Raw genomic sequence first — 19,486 nt, 5'->3', positions numbered from 1 at the left:
TAGTTTAATAATATTTAAAAAGGCTCTAAAATAAATATATAAATATAAGTGAGATCTTTTTTGATTCAATAAAATTTTGTATATTTGCACTGAGGTTTTTTTTTTTTTTTTTTTCCCCCTATTGTAGTTACAAACCAGCTGACATAAAAATGATTATAGCTCCATTAAGACAAGAATATGAAGATGTTTTCCGCTTGACTTTTTCCCAACAGCAGAATGCCAAATTTCTACATCACATTTTGGTATGATATTATTTAATAAAATAAGTTTTTTTTTTTATAATAAAAGTATTAATTTTTATTTATTATTTATTTACTTTTATCTTATTTTATCTTATCTTATTTATTTATTTTTTTACATTTATAATTTGATAGGTATGTAAAGAAAAATTTCCTATTCATTTTATTTTCAGTTATGGGATCTGTTAGTTGGTCTTAATGAGTTAGAGGAAAGTTGGGGCATGGGATTTTAAACATCTTAACTAAAGTTAGTACGTAAATACCTGGCTAAATTGTACATACAGGGGGCAGTTGTAAAGGTTGTGGCCTGAGTGTGAAAGATTTATTTGAAGAATCTGGTAATGTGTTATTTTCCAACATAGATCCCTTTGGAATAATGCACTTTTGATATTGATGCTGCAAAGAAAGTTTTCTCTTGGCCTCCAGAGATGCATCCATTGCAACAATGATGACACTTTTGGTGGGAAAAGGTATGCCCTCCAGGTAATTTTTTCAAATTAGGAAATAGGTGAGAGTCTAATGGTGCTAGATCTTGTGAATATGGGGGATGGTCCAAGATTTCAGAGCCTCACTTATGCAGTGCATCCATGGCAGTGACAGTCTTGTGAGCAGGCACATTATCCTGGTGGAACAAGACTCCTTTTTTTTTTTTTTTTTTTAAGTTTTCCTTTTTGATTTCAGTGTTTGCTGTTTGTCTTTGATTTTTTCATGCAAACATATCACAAGGTCTGCATAATATGCCCATGTGACCATCTGGCCTTTCGGAAGGTAATCCACTAGCACCACTCTAGCATCCCAAAAAACAGATGCCGTCATGTTGCCAGCAGAAGGAATCAACTTGATTTTCTATAGAATGGGTGAAGGGCTTTGTTTTTCACTGTTGGGATTGTTCCTTTGTCTGACTGAAAGTGATGGACCTGCATCTCATCCATGGTCACAAACCTTTCAAGGAAATTAGCAGGATCTGCTTGAAAACGATGCAAATCTTCACTTGAGAACTTTTGTTATCAAGTCAAGTGAACAAAGCTGTTGATAGTAGATTTTTGATCTGCTGTCAACAGCTTTGTGACCCATCATATTGATTATTTGATGATCTCACATTCTATAAAATAATAAGGCTGCCGATTTTGTTTTCTTTTTATTTTCACAAAAAAATTTAAAATTTAATTCATGTTAGTCAAAAAAATCTTATGATCAGTGATGTATAGCATCTTTCTCAGAATGATAGCAAAATGATAATTAGATGATTTAGAGTCCAAAAAATAAGACCATCTATCCCATTCTCAAGAGTTATAGAGCTGTGAATATTTAAAGTTACACTTGTGTAATTTTAATGAAAAGTGTAAATGAAAAGGAAATTGCAGAAATCATAAGCAAAACACATTTCCTTTTCAGTTTTTTTTTAATGTTCACGTTCTTTGCCCTCTTTGATTGATCACTCCAGATATATCACATTCTGTTGGTTCTGATGCTCAGTCTAAGTGACCAGCATTCTCTCCATTTTTTAATTGCATCAAACAGAAAATTTGTAACTCCAGCAATCCAGAGATTCTTGACTGATATATCATTTATGAATTTTATTGGCACCATCAGCGTGATTCTTTCTATAGAATATTTCACTTCTATGGTTTTTTTTAATGTTTATGCTGTATTTGCTGCTCCCAAACCAATTCAGAAATTTTGTCCTTGCATGATTTTTACTCAAATTTTTATTCTCTTTTTCGCACTTACCCGGATACATTTTTTCCATAATCTTTTTCAGCCATATTTTTGACAGCTGTTACAGATACAAAATAATATTGCTAAAAGTAGAGAGCAAGCTGGTATGATCACTAAGCAAACACTGAGCACAGCAGAGAGGGATGAAGAAATCATCCCTCTCTACTGTGAGAATTTGTCCAAAATCAGGGGAACCGTGCATGCAGCTTACTTAGCTTTGATGGAAACTCTCATTCTGACTCTCAATAAGGATAGTGACTGAAACAAATCCATGGATATATTTATGTAATGCCAACCTCCAAAGCAGCCAGCTGATAATTAAACTATGAAAATTAAATGCTTGAAATTTTTTTACATACTTAACTTTGATATGTATGTTAAATTGATTATAAATGACAGATCTTGCCCCTAATGAAGTTCAAACAGATAAATTTTGGCAGTAGATTAGCCTATATTAAGAGTCCATCATACTGCATTTTTTCTAAAGCTGGGCCAATCCTTGACAAGATGCAGAGCATATTTATCCTAAAACAAAGAACTTGCAATTCAGTCTCACAACTGCTAGATTAACCTGTAAAGTACTAGTCATAATTTGAAATTTCTTATTTTCTGGTGGTGAATAGATCTGTCTCCTTACGGGAACTCCCTGACATATGTAATACTCAATTTATAGAAATTCGACTTTATGTGAGTTTTTGCTGGCTGGTGCATACTTAAAAAATCGTGGAAACGTATTTTGCATCCCGTAGGAAAAAATGGAGGTATCATGAAAATATCATAATGTGAACCCAATAACACATTGTGTGTTTCTTTTTTTGTAAATTTGTACGTCCTCGGAAGTTGAAATTTTCACTATATAACTAGGCTGTTTATCTCTCTAAAAGGTCATATTTATAATGGAAATTGCACTATCCTTTCATCGTTATCATATGCTCCCGTTATAAGAATCAATTTTGAATGACTCTGATATTTTTCTAAAGCACATTTCTGTAGGTCACGACCAAAAAACAATAAAACAATTTGCGCTTTCCGGTTTATTGGGCTTTTCTTTTAGTGTATCTAATTATAAACTGGTAGTAAACTCAATCTTATTGCATTTATGATAATACCAATAACTGCAATTGTGTGGGTTTTTACACTATTATGGTGAAATGTGTTCCTCTTCACTGAAATCCTCAATCATAGAAAAAAACAAATTTTCAGAAACTTCTCTTTATTCCTATTTACTTATTACAATGATGAAGGGAAAGTGACCAACAAAAAGTGCAAGTGGTGGTTGTGCTAGGAAACAAAACAAAATTCATTTAGAAATGAAGATGTTTAATTAAAGGAAAAAATTTGTCATCTATTGCAAGGGAATTAGGTCTCACTGTTTCAACAGTGAATACAATTTTAAAGAACAGTACGCGTATAAAAGAACATGTCAAAGGATCAACACACTTAAGATCAACATGATCACAAAACAGCGTTTAGGTGCTATATCAAAGATGGAACAGCTGTCAATAATATGGATCGAAAATCAGATTCAGAAGCGAGTGCCTCTGTGTTTAATGACCATTCAAGCAAAAGCAACAAGTATTTGTAAAGATATTATGGATACGGGTGGCTTAATGGGTTCAAGCATCGCGCTGGTTTCCATGTCAAAGTATGCGGTGAAGTCGGCAGTGTCGATTTTGCAGCTGCAGAGAAATTTTGTGATGTGTTGGAAAAAAATATTGATGAAGGTGACTATTCAATGCAGCAAATTTTTAATATTGATGAGACTGTTCTGAATTGGAAAAAAATGCCGGATCGAACATACATTGCCAAAGAGAGAAAATACAATGCCAGGTTTCAAGGTGTCAAAAGATAGGGCCATGCTCTTGCCTGGGGTTAATGCAGCTGGAGATTACAGATTAAAATCACTGTTTGTGTACCATTATGGAAATCTTTGTGCATTTAAGGGCATCAATAAAGCCGTCCTGCCCGTTCATTTCCGATCGAACCAGAGAGCATGAATAACAATATCTCTCTTTGAGGATTGGTTTAAATGCTGCTTCATTCCCGAGGTTGAAAAATATTGTAAAGACAATGGTGTTCCTTTCAAGATTTTGCTTCTACAGTTGATTCCGGTTATTTGGGACACATCGGGACTAGTGCATTTTGGCCTGATTAAGCGGCTGCCCCAATTATCCGAAGTTTCATGTAAATAGTTAAAAACACAATGTAAACCCCCCCCCCTTTACAATTGGTTCACTGTACAATCAAATCACGTTACGACGGAGTCACCATTGTAAAGTACCATTCACTATACGATGTGTGTAATAAGCGCCGGTCATTGTGATCACGTTTGTGAATTAAATTTTAATTCTATTAAACAGCAAAGTAAATTGCAAGTAACACAATATGTGCAAGTGAGAACGGAGTAACGAGTTACAAAGCTTTAAAAAGGAATGAAGAGAAGATCTGAAAATTAATTTTTTTGTATGATTGAAGATTCCATGGAAAGTGTAAACATATTTCACCATAATAACCCATAATTCCAGCTGTCGATATTATCGCAAATTCAATAAGATCGAGTTTACTATCCATTTATGATAGATTCCACTAACAGAAAAGCCCAATAAACAGGTGGCTGCTAATTGTTTTTATTATTTTATGTTGTGACCTCCAGAAATCCGACCAAACTACATAGTTTGGTCGGAGACAATCATAGGGTAATCTTCAGTGCTGCATTCTCCTGCCCCGTTAAGCGAAGTAAACCCTGGCTATTTTCTCGATTGGGTTCTGTTTTTTAAGATTTGCCCCAAATAAATGGCTGCCCCGATTAACCGGTGGCCCAAATAACCGGAATCCACCGTATTAGATAATGCTCCTGGACATTCTATGCATCTAGATGATTTCAATTCAAAATTGAGAGTCATTTTTACCGCCAAACACGACTTCATTCGTCTAACCTATGGATCAGTGTGTTATTTTGAATTTAAAAGCATACTGCTTACACCCATTTGCTCAGGCATTGACTGCAGTAGACGCTGAGAAAAAGTTTATGTTAAGAGACTTTTGGAAATCTTACAATATTTACCACTCCATCTTAAACATTAATAAGGCTTTGGTAGAAATTACTAAAAGTTGTGTAAGTGGCACATGGAAGAAAATATGCCCACAGCACATAAAAGGATTGGAAGGGTTTGAAAAAGACGAATCATATGAAGAGGTTGATGCCAAAGACGTTGATGCCTCCCACCCTATTTTTCCCAAATTAACTTCAGAAAAAAAAAAAAAAAATCAGTTACACTTGGCAAACAATGGACATTCTATAAATATATTAGGCATCAGCCCATTTGGGGACTATATTACAGATTAAATTGTGATTGGTTGAACTTTTGCACATGTTTGCAAACATGGTGAGTGAGTTATACAGAACTGTAACAGGGAGGTGGACAAAAATAATGGAAATACCTGATATGAAAGGTTTTTATAATGGCTACACAATGTATTTATGAAAATGCAGTGATGATTTTTTCTTGTTTCTAGCAGGTAGTACATGAAAGAAAGACAGGAAAAGATGTTTGTTTAGAGGTAATATAAAAATGTACATGAAGAAAATAACTGACTTATCTGAATTATTCCAAAGAAATCAAATTGTTGGTGTACATTTAGCAGGAGAATCACAGACTAAAACTGCTAATTTGTTTAACATTTTAACATAAGCTGAGTGAAAGAGACTGTTTGGATACTGAAAAGGATTCCAGCCTGAAACATAAAATTACTCTGTCAAAAATAACTCGGCACATTAATTCTTTCAACCAAGGCTATCATCTTCTGCTGTGTCCTTTGATTTCCCTATGTGTTAATTAATTTGGGAACTTCTGTGCACCAGTTAAACACAATTCACTAATTTCAATAGCATACTCAACATTTACGATGTTTTCAAATGAAACTGCTTTGGCTATGCAATAAAGCGGAAATGACAGCATTCCCGCTATCAACTGGAAAATTTACGTCTTCCTTACCCCAAACAACAGAATTTGTTATTGGAAATCCAGCTAACATGAAACAATGAAGACTTTTTTGTAAATTTACTTGCATCTACATAGTTGCCAACTTTTGACATTCAAAAAAGCTGGAACACAAGCACTGTAAGCAGGAGTAAAAAACACAAGAAGTTTTTGGGCCAAAACAGACAAAAAAAAAAAAAAAAAAAGAGTTCTGACCCAAAAACGTGTGTTTTTTTTTAAAGATTACACACTGCACTAGAAATTTAATCACACTACAAACTACAGACATAGCATTGTTCACCCAGTACAGTATGCTTTTAAACATTAGCTTACTTAACATTTTTTTATCATTCCATTAGACATCAGTTAATTGCAGTTGCTTGAAGAAATGTACTGTTGCAGACTTTGCCCTTCAGATATGTTGAGTCAAAGCTCTGTCCACAACAATGGTAAGAGAAAAGAAGATCAGCGCTCAATCTGTTTTCTAAAATAGCTGAACATTCTCTCACACTCAACACTGCTACGAGGAATTGTTAAAATATCAGGCATGAGTTGCAATAATTGTTATATTTCAAATTTCCTTGTATGTTTGTTATGTCAGTTCCCCAACCAAGGACCACTTTATTTCACCCCCCCACAATAGCACTTAGGAGTTTCTCACACTGAGACTGACAGAACTGATTCTGCAAAACATCTACTGCTTCATCTGTTTCTTTACATTTAACAACATCAAGAAATGCTGCCAACTTTTCCAAAACAAATTTCAAGAACATCATATTTTAATGGTTATTTGTGCTCTATGTAGTCATATGCAGCCATAAAGTACTTCCTCACTAAGCAAATTCAGATGTGTGACAACCTTTGCATAAAAAGATGATTCTGAGTTGTGGCTGTCACAATTCAGAATCATCCTTCTGGTTTGGTCTACTGTAGTAGTCAATTTCCAGAATGGAAGTGGAAGATGTCAAAACTGTTGATAAAATAAATTTGCCGCCTACTTCAAGGTAAGAAAATTTAAGCTCCTGTTTCATACCCGATGGTATCAAACAGGAGTTTTAACTCTCCCCCCTTCAGGAAATAAATAATTTAGCTTGCATTTCATTTTCACTATTAACTCAAAGTTCTTTAATAGAAGATAAATTTCAAAGAAAAAAAAAAAAATTGAAAAAATTACAGAACTGCTGCACTAAACATAAAATGTAAACAAGTATGAAATACTATAGTAAACGATGAACATCAAAAAACTACAGGAAACAATCAATATAATGAGGGTAGCAGCACGCTCTTTTATGAAAGAAATAAAACACAGAACTGAGTTGTAGGACTGCAGTTAACTAAATTTTATTCATTCCATTTGATAATTACCTGCACTACTGGACTTGGTGATTTTAGGTATTTGCAAGAGCAGAGTTTGTAAATTACAAGGTGGAATGTAGTGTATTACCGATGGCAAAACCATGGACAGGATTTCCACTGCATAGGAGGAAAAGGGTGTGTGGGTGTGAGAGAGAGAGAATAGAACCTTATTTCAGAAGTTAGAACATAGACAGTCATCAACTACCACCACCACTATAAGTGTTCAGAGAGAAACCGTCGACCCAATTTCAAAAAAATAATAAATTAAAAAATAAATAAACCATAAGATGGATATATATTACAAAAATAACAGCAAACACGATAAAAGGTTTTAGAAATTGTAAGAGCAGCTGCTTAATTTTCACCACTTTTCCATCAAATTTGTCCAAAGATAAATTAACGTAAACCAGGACATCACCCAGTGCGTCAGTGTTGATGCTATCCATATGGATCATCACTGAACAGATGAAAGGTTGGAATAATTTGAGTCAATAATTGTTGATGGATTTCTCTGTTATTTTGGAAAGAGTTAAGGTAAGGGAAGAATTTGTCACACTTAAGAAAATTTCTGGATATAAGAAAATTTCCACACAGAAGGAAAAACAGCAGTGGAATAAAAAGAGAACATAAAAGAAGTGCTCTTTTCAACTCTCAACCTTTTCAAATTGAGTTTGAATATATTAATAACTTCTTTTTTCACAACTCTTATGAGTTTTAGCATAGGCAAAAGCTGGAAATTTGTATACAAACAAATTGTAGCATATGCTATATTCTTAACCTTAACAGTCATATTTTTTTTTGCTTTTATTTTTCTTTTCGAATAAAAAACAAAAATTTAGAGAGAATGATGAATAAGAGATGTCTTTACAAGAATAGTTTCACTGATGTGAACTAGGGAAATATTAGGATTAAGAGATTTAACTCAGTATCCCAGTAAAGAAAAGAACAGAAATCATGAAGATCATCAGAAGAATGCCAATCATCCCATTTTGCCAAATGACATGTGGCTGAGAATGGTTCTATTGTTGAGGAGATTACCAAAAAGTTGTGATATGAGATCCTAGAGGACAATTAAGTGAAGTTGTGAAGATTAAAATCATTGTATGGTATACTTTAAAGGAAAGAAAGTCAAAAGGCATAGTTGTAGAATAGAGAATGATGAATCAACAGATGAACCTTCCAGTGGCAGAGATCTTATACCTGGGAAACATAAGTTATGCCAGCAAGAAGTTAAACTCCTTACTAGCAACCCCCCCCCCCCAACCAGATGTCTCTCATTCTGGTTGGTAGTCTATGGATTTTGAGAGCAGCTACCATATAGGTAATTCGGCAAGTCGGACCTGGTGGGTGAAAGTAGCTCATCTCAGCACACAGGTACTTCAGAGTAGTAGGGCTGCATATTACAACATCTGAAGCCTACAAGAACAGTGTAATACATAATGGTGTTAATATAGTGCTTAACTATACAAAGAACAGCCACATGTAACAGATGTTGCTATGCATTCCATTTTAAATTTTGCATTTGTGTGCATTTTTTGCATTTCATTTAATAATCACTTAGATGAGATCTAAGTGATTATTAAATGAAATGAAAGTGTTCAGTCAAAAACAACTTCTAAGTTAGTGTGTTGTCAGCTAGGAAGATGGGCCATCCAGTGATGGATAAATCTTAGTTTTGCATTTGTGCAATAGATGGCAAATATATTTTGATTGATGGCTGAGTTCCAGATTAATTAATTGTTTTGAAGTTTTGGAACATCGTGTGTGCCCGAATGATAGTCAACAGCTTGATATCGTCAGAGAAGCATAGGAAGTTGGGCTTCCCATATAGAAATGGAGCAATATTGTAGTAGAAAGCAGTACTGCTGTTCCTCATTGAGGAATCCCTGCTGTTAAATGTCCGTATAATTTTTTTGGTCAAATTTCAGGCATAGTACTGTACTGTACTAGTAATACAAGAACTCCCCAACTTACGTAAGGGTTGCGTTCTGTGGAACACTATGTAAGTCGGAATTTCCCCCATGCTTCTGCAGCACTCGCAACTGTGCTCGCTGAATTGATTGAATCAAAAAAGAAATGTCTGACAAACATGTAAATAGAATTTATTGTATTTATTCAATTTCTTATCTCATCCACAGAAAAAATTACAAATGCATGCGATTTAAAAATATTGCAAAATTATAAAATTACAAAAAAAGAGAGGAGACAGGCATAATGTCAGTAAGTTTTACCTCTCGAGCATCATTGCCAGAATCTGTCTTCAACCGATAAATACGCCGCTGTGGGAGTTCAGGGCTGTAGAAATTTAGAAGGGGTCGGCCACTCAACCTTACGAAAGAACATATTAATGGATGAATGGATAGTGACTTTTTTCCCTTGTCATTGTAGATTTCTTTGTAGCAAGCAAGCATATCATTCACACGCGTCTGTTAACTTTTAAGAATCATTCACTGTCAGGCTCCATCTTCTCAAACCTCGCCATTGCCGATGCAATTTCATGAAATGCCATTGCCATCTCTCTGGTGATGAAGTGTCATCACCAGAGAGATGATGACATTTATGTAAAATGGTAAAAAAAAAAATAAATAAATAAATAAAGTTTACATAGTCAAGATAGAGAAGTTATTTCTTGTGTAATTTCATTTTTGGAGAGATGAAGCTGAAAATGAAACTTCTCGAGTTTCTCTTTGCAAACTATTTTAATGGACTTCTTCAATAATGCAAGAAAGCAAGTTGTATATACAGCATCAGCAAAAAAGAAAAAGGCAAACACTTCCCATATCACTTGTTCATCCCTTCTAACAGTTTTTCTAGTTCTTCCCTGAATTTATTCACTACTCACCTCTACGACACCAGATGGAAGTATTTTCCAACAATTGGCTACCTGCTGGCTGAAGATAAATTTCTGCACATCTACCCAAACCATCCTTTCGAAGTTTGAATTTGTGTCCCTTCATACTTGTAGTCTGGGCATGTGGAAAGATTCTATGAGCATTGAGTACTCAATCCATTCAAAGCCTAAACACCTCATTCAGATCTCTCCACAGGTGCCTAGTCTCAGACACTGTATTTTGCAGAATTGACGCCTTTCCTATTAAGATTATCCTTTTGTTCCTCTCACTAATATCATTGCTTGTTTCTGCACCCATTCCAGCAGATTCATGTCCTTCCTAAAATGAGGCCTCCAGGAAGTAATTATCTTCCAGTAGAGGATAATCATCTCCTTATCCCTGCTGGCACAATTTGTCTCTATCATGAACAAAATCCAGTGACATAGCTACCATGTAGGCAGGCAAGACAATTGCCTCTGGTTCCAGCATCTTTGGCTGTTTCCTCTTTTTGCAAATTTCATTAATTGAGTAGGGGCCCGAACATGTTCTTTGCCTTCAGGTCCAAAAAAAGGGTAGTTACGCTACTGTCAAAATCCCATGAGCTGTTGTGACAGCCTGTCTGCACAATTACTCTTGGTACATTAATCTGGGAGTACTGCTTCCCATATGAAGTACCTTGCATTTGTCAACATTAAATTTGAATTGCCACCCCTCTAAGACCATCTGCCTAATTTTTCTAGATCTTGTTGCAGTGACATACCCTGACTAAGCATGTAGAAAATGAAAAGTGGAAGTTGGATAAAATTGGTCAGTATTTTAAATCTCCTAAAAAAGCACCACCATATTTGTCCCATAACTGAGTTGGCAGTTTTGATGAATATATATTTAGAACTGTAAACTTTTCTTTTGTGACAAATCAAGGCAAACCAGCATTCAGAACAATTATTCATAAATTAAAAGAAGACAGAATATTTAATGGTAGTGTCACTTGTTTAAAGGAGGAATATAAAAAGATTGGGATAGAAATGGAATAAATGTAAATTCATTAATTGAATTCCAAAAGACAAAATCATATTGGTGAATTAACATATAGTAGTGGCATGTGATGCAAGAAAGCAAGTGTATGAGCTTATGCAGCATCAGCCAAAAAAAAAAAATAAATAAAATCACACCATTCCCTACAAATGCCTGTCCAGTTCCTCCTTAAATTTATTTAACCTATCAACTTCCACAATGACAGATGGAAGTTTTTTCCAGCAATTAACCCCCCGCTGGCTAAAGGCAAATTTCCGCACATCTATTTTACTTCTTTCTTTTCTTAATTTGAATTTATGCCCCCTTAGGTTCGTAATCTGAACAAGTTGAAGGATCCCATCAGAATTCAGCGTGCTCAATCCATTCAAGGCCTTGTACACCTCAATCAGATCACTGCGCAGGTGCCTAGTCTCCAGCCACTCCAATTTGCAGAACTTAAGCCTCTCTTGGTAAGAGGATCCCTCCATTTCCCTCACCAATCTTGTTGCCCTTCTCTGTACATGCTCAAGCAAATCGACATCCTTCTTAAAATGAGGCCTCCAGACCTGTACGCAGTACTCAAGGCATGGCCTGACCATTGCCTTATACAGAGGGACAATCACCTCCTTTTCCCTGCTAGCAAAATTCCTATACACCTAATTCTGTTTTTGCACGAACTTTTTTTACACGAATTTGATTTAACACGAATTCAAAATAAATATTTCATTCTCTTTTTACACGAGTCATTTTGATTTAACACGATTTCTATGAATTTTGTTTTGCCTAAATTGTAAGAATTTTTTTTTTATTTGTGGCATATTAGTATCATTTCTATATTACACGCACCAATAGATTGGATAACAGCTAGTGTGTGCGTTTTGAAACGCGTGCTTTTGCTTACCAATGTGTACGTCTAGGTATCTATGAATCATCAACGTTTTTATTGAATTTGGTGCACATCTACGGTATTCGTGCATTGTACCTTCGGAAGACATTTAGTAGTAAGCTCTATTTCAAAGTGAAAGAATCTTTAGTGAAATTTGTGCACATATAAATTTATTAATTTTGCCAAATAGTCAATAAATTGTAAGTTTACAAATTTTTCATACCTTTTTTTATTAATTATAACTGAGATATTTTTCGGTAGCCCTTATATAATGTCGAATAATTCGCCTATTACCAAAATGAAAAGGAAAGCGATTTCTTTGGAACTTAAAATTCAAATTTTAGATCGTCTTGCAACTGGACAAGTGGCTACGTCTCTAGGAAAGCATTTTGGTGTACATGAAGCTACCGTAAGAACTATTAAGAAAAATGAAGCTGCAATTAGGAAGTCGGTATGTTCTGGAACAAAAGTAAGTGTTAATTCATCATCATATACAAGAGATATTGTCAAGGAAAAAATGGAAAAGGCTCTGGTAATATGGATAGAAGATCAGTCACAAAAAAGAGTAGATAGAAATGCCATCAAGCAAACAGCACTAAGAATTTACAGACAGATTAAAGAAAAGGAGCCAAGCATTTCATCTCAGTTAAACAGAAAGTATGAATTTTCTGCGAGTACAGGTTGGATTACAGGGTTTCTTAAAAGGAATGCTCTTCATAATATAAAAATTAAAGGTGAAACTGCATCTGCAGATGAATCGGCTGCTAAAGTATTCCCGCAGGAACTTGCAAAAATTATTGAAGATGGAGGATACACTCCTGATCAAGTGTGGAATGCAGATGAAACTGGTTTCTTCTGGAAACGAATGCAACAGAACGTATGTAGCCAAATCGCAGAAAACTGCTGGTGGTTTTAAGGTAGCTAAGGATCGCGTGACCTTATTATTTTCCTCCAACGCTTCAGGAGATCGTATGTTGAAACCACTGCTGGTAAATCGAGCCCTAAACCCACGTTCAATGAAAGGTGTAGATATCAATAAACTGCCTGTTCACTGGATGGCAAACAAGAAGGCCTGGGTGACCACTACTATTTTTACAGAATGGTTCAACAAATGTTTCGTCCCAGAAGTCAGACGTTATATGAATTTGAAAGGTCTCGAATTTAAAGTTCTTCTGATTCTTGACAATGCACCCGGCCATCCTGTCTTGGAACACCCAAACGTACAAATTTTATTTCTGCCACCTAATACTACATCTTTGATACAACCGCTAGACCAAGGTATAATTGCGACAATTAAAACATACTACGTAAAACGAACATTCCAACACGTTTTGGACAAACTGAATGATGAAACACTAACAATCATTGATGTGTGGAAGAAATTCTCAATTATGGATTGTATCAATCAAGTTGGATTAGCGTTAACTGAATTAAAACCAGCAACTTTAAATGCGTGTTGGAAAGCGGTTTGGCGACAATGTGCAAAAAGCAAAGATCCCATCATTCCTAATACGACCGAATTTGCCAACATCATTACAATGGCACACAAAATTGGTGGAGAAGGATTCGATGATCTATCGTTTGAAGATATTGATGAATTGTTAACCGACAAAGCCCTAAGCGAAGATGAAATATTAGAGATTGTCCTTGGGACTCCTTATCCCACAGAACGTAGTGATAATGAAGAAAATGATCCTGTTCTAAATGCAGATTTAATAAAAGATGGTCTGGAACTGGCCAGAAAATTAGGTAATCATTTTGTCAAAAATGACCCTAATGAGGAACGCGCTGGGAAGTTTAAAAGTGAACTGAAGTTGTTGACAGCCTCTTACAGAGAATTATATAACGGCCTAACCAAAACACGAACACAACGATTAATAACTGAATTCGTTCGTAAAACCGGTGAAACATCAGCACCAGAGGAGACTCGTGCTGATTTTGCTCAAGAGATCACAGAAAGAATTTCATTAATAGAGGAAGAAGACGATGTCCACAACATTTCTAGTGATGGCAGTGATATTCCAGTCGTACGCAAACATATGCGCCGTTTATTATCAGAAAGTGAAAATGAATAAAATCTTGTTATGTGTAAAGCAGATTTTTTTTGTTCATGAAGAATTTTTTTTCATTTCATATGCATACAAATTTATTTTAATACATTTTAATTACATATTATTACATGTGTATTTTGTTTAAATAAAATAATAAGCTTAAAACGAATATTTTTATGTGTTTTTTTTTAAATTATTTTTACTGATTTTTTTAGATCCGGAACCAATCTTCTTTTCTTCCATAAATACAATGTCTTTTTTTACACGAATTTTTTTTACACGTATTTTTCAGGAACGTATCTATCGTGTAAAAACAGAATTAGGTGTATATCATTGACAAAACCCCGTGACCTGCCCTGGAAGCCTGTCTGCATTGCTCAGAAAACTTCATATCTGACTGCACAATTACTCCCAGGTCTTTTTCATTTTCTACCACCTTAAGTGTAGTACCACACAGTTGGTACGTTTCTCTGGGATTATTTCTACCCATATGCAGTACTTTGCATTTCTCAAGGTTAAACTTCAGGTTCAACTTCATAGCCCATCTGCCCAAATTATCTAGATCCTAGTGCTACTGCAACAGGATCTAGATACCACCCTCTGTCTTCTCCCACTTAACCATCCTTTTATCCACCACATCAATTTGTACAATGGTCTTCCATGTGCAACAGTGTCAAAAGCTTTCCTGAAATCCAAATATATGATATCAAAATTATTTTTTGCATCCAGTTCCTTTGTAACCACATCATAATAACCAATCAAATTTGTCAGACAAGACTTTCCCTTAACAAACCCATGCTGTGTCTGAATTATTGCTGCAGTCTTGTCTAGATGATCCTGCAATGCATCTTTAACCAGTGACTCCATTATTTTACCCAGAACAGAAGTTAAACTAACTGGTGTGTAATTACTCGTGTCACGCTTCGATCCCCTTTGTGAATTGGGATACATTTGCACATCTCTAGTCCGTGGGAACCTCCCCTGAGTCCAAGGATGCTCTCATAATTATGGCTAAGGGTTTGCTTAGTTGCTTTGCTGCCTCCTTTAATATAACTGGATAGATCCCATCCACCCCAGGTGCTTTTCTTATGTTTAACTTCAACAATTTCTCCTCCACTTTGCTCTCAGTTATTACAAAATCATTAAGTACCCTGCTACAATTTGATAACCTTCTGCCATTTTCAAACCTTAATAGTTCCTAATGTGCGAATGTAGATGCAAAATACTCATTCAGTTTCTTTGCTGAATATAAGAAGTATTTGTCAATTCAGAGAAAGTGAGTGACCAATTGTTTGCATGGATGAAATGTGGCTTAATAGCACCCAAATGGTAAATAAAATGTGGAAAACTGAAAATGGAGTTGGTCCATCAGTTGACGACATGCTATTGCTAATCCTTGAAAGCAAAGTTGCATGTTTAATTATATACTATGTAGGACAGCAGGAGATTATTAAGAAGAAATTAAGCATGTAAGAAATGGTTTAGTATGGAATATGCTATCTTCACATAAAAGTAGGATATGGAAGAATGCCTTTGTGAAAACAAAAATAATCTTCACTTTGGACATATTAACAAGATGAACAACTTTGTAACTTTATTAATTTACATAAGTCAATATATAAAAAATATAAATTGAATAAATTATTGAAACCCTGTGGTTTCAGTGTTTTGTGCTTACCTCCATATCATGCAGATTCATTAAGTTTAATATGGGGATAAATCGAATAATGCGAGCCAACACAATTTTTACTTCCAAGAACTTAAATGCTGTTTTTAACCAATTTTTATGTGTAGATTTCAAAAATCACCATGATAGTTTCACATCATATCACAGTTTTTAAATATAGCAGGAGTTACATTTTACGGAAATATGCCAGTTTCGCATAATCTAGCCAGTAATGCAGAATAGTTTAGGGCTGAAGCCTCGGGTTGCATGGGGAGTTGGCTGATTGGTGCAGGTTGGTGCAATTGCATGATTTCTGTGCATGGCCAACTGTTTGAGTAGTTGTGGATTGGCGTCATTAAGTATATCTCATATTGTGAATACGTTCAGAATAAGTTGCTATGATATTGCACTACCTCGAATAAGTAACACTTCACTATAGGAGAAGACCATTGTTACTTATTCTCAGCGAATACCATCACCCATACAGCACCATTTCGGAGCCTATTGGCTCCTGATCAGTGGGCGGGCAGGTACCCTGGTGTTGCAATGATATACTTAATGATGCCTATTTGTAGCTGCTTAAGTGTTTGGCTGCATACAGAGGTGGTGCAGTTGCTCTTGCTTGTGGGTCAGTTGGCTCCCTGCATGGCCTGGGGCTTTGGCCCTAAACTATTCTGTAATCTGAATTACTCCACACCATCAGATATATCTCATATTGTGAATACCTTCACAATGAGTTGCAATGATTATTGCACTACCTCGCAAAAGTAACACTTCACCTTAGGAGAAGACTGTTGTTACTTATTCTCAGTGGATACCATCATCCTTACGGCACCGTTTGGAGCTTATTGGCTCCTCGTCGGTGAGTGGGCGGGTACCTGGTGTTGCAACGATATACTTAATGACGCCAATTTATAACTACTTAAGTAGTTGGCTACGTACAGAAATGAGGCCTTAGCCCTAAACTATTCTGTAATCTAAATTACTCCACACCATCGGGCATCTGTCATATTGTGGAGTTATACTTCGCAAGTGCGTTGTCATCATTTGTATCCTGTGTTGTCACCAGGGTACCTGCCCGCTCACTGGTGGGGGAGCCGGTGGGCTCCCCCACCAGTGAGCGGGGGGGGGAGCCGGTGGGCTCCGAAATGGTGCTGTATGGGAGTGGGGCTGACGGCCACGGAGTTTCTGAGAATAGGTAACAACAGTCTTCTCTACTGCGGAAGCGTTGCCTATTCGAGTTAAATTAACTCCATCAGACTTAAATGAATTTTCCACTGTTTAATAAACCTTACCAGCTGCATCTAATAAACCAACATCAGTAACAACCTAACTGGTAAAAGAAAAATTTGAACAGGTGCAATATAGCCAAAGCAGCCTTTGCACCATTAAACCACAAACAAAAAAGGTGGTAGATTACTTTCATCAACCGGTGAAATACCAGCACTTTGCTTATTGGAGGCTTGAAGTGGTGAAACCCATGGTTATTCTCTAGAGCAAAGTTTCCAGCATCCCCCTTGCCCCATACTTCTCCTTTAACCCTTGCATGGTACTAAGTACTATAGGTTTTGATACCTTTTGTGTTTGGGGTTTTCATTAAGAAAAATGTTTCCGCAAGTAATATTGCCTTTAAAATTAGATGAGGGCAAAGAATTATTTATTGAGGAACTTGGAAAAATTATCAGTGATATTAGGGAAGAATGTTGCAAGCATGTTATTCACATTGAAGATGAATATGTGTCTAATCAGCCATTTGCCAATGAGAATATTGAAAATTTCATTATACAGTTTAGTGATGAATCTAGTTAATCCATTGACATCAGTGAAGATGTTTCTTTCTGTGAATCCGAGTGACTGTGTGAAAAATATGCATATTCATGAAATAGTAAATTTATATTTGTATAGTATTTCTTATTTAATAAACTGCAAAGTCAATATTATTAAAATCTGCATCTAGACCAGATATGAAGAATTGAAGAAGCTAAATAAGTAATCTACATTTTACTCTGCTATATAAAAAGAGGCATTTTGCATAATAAACACAAGCATTTCATTAAATTCCTAGCATAAAGCTTTACTCAGAATTTTTATTTAATTTTTTTAATGCCTTTACTTAAACTAAGGCGCATTTAGGGCTAGAGCCTCAAGCTGCGAACAAATTTAGACTATGTATATAAAGTGCTTAGCATCATAATACACAGCCATTTCTGAATAAACAGAAAATTTTTAAGGTGGCATCGTTTTAGGTTATATCTCATATTGTGAATACCTTCACAACGAGTTGCCATGATATTGCACTACTTCGAATAAGTAACGCTTCACCAAAGAGAAGACTAATGTTACTTATTCTCAGATAGGTACCACCACCCAGACAGCACTGTTTCAGGGCTATTTGGCCCTTCTTCAGTGAGTGGGTAGGTACCCAAGTGATGCAATGATGGCAAAAACAGTTATGAAGTATAACTCCACAATATGAGAGATGCCTGATGGTGTATGATGTATTTAGACTAAGGCGCATTTAGGGCTAGAGCCTCAAGCTGCGAACAAATTTAGACTATGTATATAAAGCGCTTAGCATCATAATACACAGCCATTTCTGAATAAACAGAAAATTTTTAAGGTGGCATCGTTTTAGGTTATATCTCATATTGTGAATACCTTCACAACGAGTTGCCATGATATTGCACTACTTCGAATAAGTAACGCTTCACCTAAGGAGAAGACTAATGTTACTTATTCTCAGATAGGTACCACCACCCAGACAGCACTGTTTCAGGGCTATTTCATCTCTCAGGCATCTCTCATATTGTGGAGTTATACTTCATAACTGTTTTTGCCATCATTGCATCACTTGGGTACCTACCCACTCACTGAAGAAGGGCCAAATAGCCCTGAAACAGTGCTGTCTGGGTGGTGGTACCTATCTGAGAATAAGTAACATTAGTCTTCTCCTTAGGTGAAGCGTTACTTATTCGAAGTAGTGCAATATCATGGCAACTCGTTGTGAAGGTATTCACAATATGAGATATAACCTAAAACGATGCCACCTTAAAAATTTTCTGTTTATTCAGAAATGGCTGTGTATTATGATGCTAAGCACTTTATATACATAGTCTAAATTTGTTCGCAGCTTGAGGCTCTAGCCCTAAATGCGCCTTAGTCTAAATACATCATACACCATCAGGCATCTCTCATATTGTGGAGTTATACTTCATAACTGTTTTTGCCATCATTGCATCACTTGGGTACCTACCCACTCACTGAAGAAGGGCCAAATAGCCCTGAAACAGTGCTGTCTGGGTGGTGGTACCTATCTGAGAATAAGTAACATTAGTCTTCTCCTTAGGTGAAGCGTTACTTATTCGAAGTAGTGCAATATCATGGCAACTCGTTGTGAAGGTATTCACAATATGAGATATAACCTAAAACGATGCCACCTTAAAAATTTTCTGTTTATTCAGAAATGGCTGTGTATTATGATGCTAAGCACTTTATATGCCTTTACTTAAATATTTAAATTATGTAAATTTCAATAAAGTTACTAAATTTATAAAAAAAAAAAAAAAAAAAAAAAAATTCCTTGTAGTAAATAGAAAATACTGTTAAAGTCAAAATGCTAAATCCTTGTGTTTTCCCTGTATCAGTGGAAGAAGTAGCATACTTCCCCAAGTAACTGTGGGAACAATCTATCATGTGTTTCCTTTGTGCATATCTGTGCCAAGAAAATTGCTGGCTATGATAGTC

The 19,486-nt window shown here is 35.7% G+C and overlaps 1 protein-coding gene across 1 annotated transcript in view; it reads left to right on the top strand.

Annotated features, from left to right (window-relative positions):
* LOC150081532 (midasin) overlaps positions 1-19,486 on the top strand; it is a 1,449,634-nt gene that overhangs the window by 215,523 nt on the left and 1,214,625 nt on the right. Inside the window, exon 15 of the mRNA XM_090380238.1 lies at positions 128-242. Coding sequence (XP_090236364.1) covers positions 128-242 — 115 coding nt within the window. The remainder of the gene's footprint in view (positions 1-127; positions 243-19,486) is intronic.

The sequence above is a fragment of the Mastigoproctus giganteus genome, chromosome 8 (genome assembly GCF_048544385.1).
Source record: "Mastigoproctus giganteus isolate SK-2022 chromosome 8, ASM4854438v1, whole genome shotgun sequence".
In the NCBI taxonomy this organism is placed as follows: domain Eukaryota; kingdom Metazoa; phylum Arthropoda; class Arachnida; order Uropygi; family Thelyphonidae; genus Mastigoproctus; species Mastigoproctus giganteus.
Note: the sequence above shows the minus strand (reverse complement) of the source record. Positions and strands in the feature narration are given on the sequence as shown.